The sequence below is a fragment of the Penaeus monodon genome, chromosome 27 (assembly GCF_015228065.2).
Source record: "Penaeus monodon isolate SGIC_2016 chromosome 27, NSTDA_Pmon_1, whole genome shotgun sequence".
NCBI lineage: Eukaryota > Metazoa > Arthropoda > Malacostraca > Decapoda > Penaeidae > Penaeus > Penaeus monodon.
In genome coordinates this window covers 8619893-8620170 of record NC_051412.1, presented here as the reverse complement: position 1 = coordinate 8620170, position 278 = coordinate 8619893, and the positions used below count along the sequence as shown (strand labels likewise).

General features: G+C 62.6%; 1 protein-coding gene across 1 annotated transcript in view; it reads left to right on the top strand.

Annotated features, from left to right (window-relative positions):
- The window catches only part of LOC119590559 (heparan sulfate glucosamine 3-O-sulfotransferase 6-like), a gene marked incomplete in the record, with an annotated part of 86666 nt that overhangs the window by 285 nt on the left and 86103 nt on the right, over positions 1-278 (top strand). The window contains 1 exon segment of the mRNA XM_037939222.1: positions 1-222. Coding sequence (XP_037795150.1) covers positions 1-222 — 222 coding nt within the window.

Below are 278 nucleotides of genomic sequence, written 5' to 3'. Positions count from 1 at the left end.
GTGCCGCCGCCCTAGATGACAGCCACGCGCCCGGGGAGCAGAGAAAGAGGAAGGATCAGGCGGCTGCGGCTAAGAAGAAAAAGCGGCGTTGCAAGAAGAGGAAGTGCAAGAGGACCTCTGCGGAGAGCGAGGGCGACGACGACCCGACCATTACGCTGGACGCCGTGTTAGCAGGCGCGCCCGTCTGGAGCGAGTTCGCTGACCGCGGATACACCATCGTGGGTGAGTGGGCCTTCGACTTTGTTTCGGTTTAATAGGAACGGGGGGGGGGGGCAGTT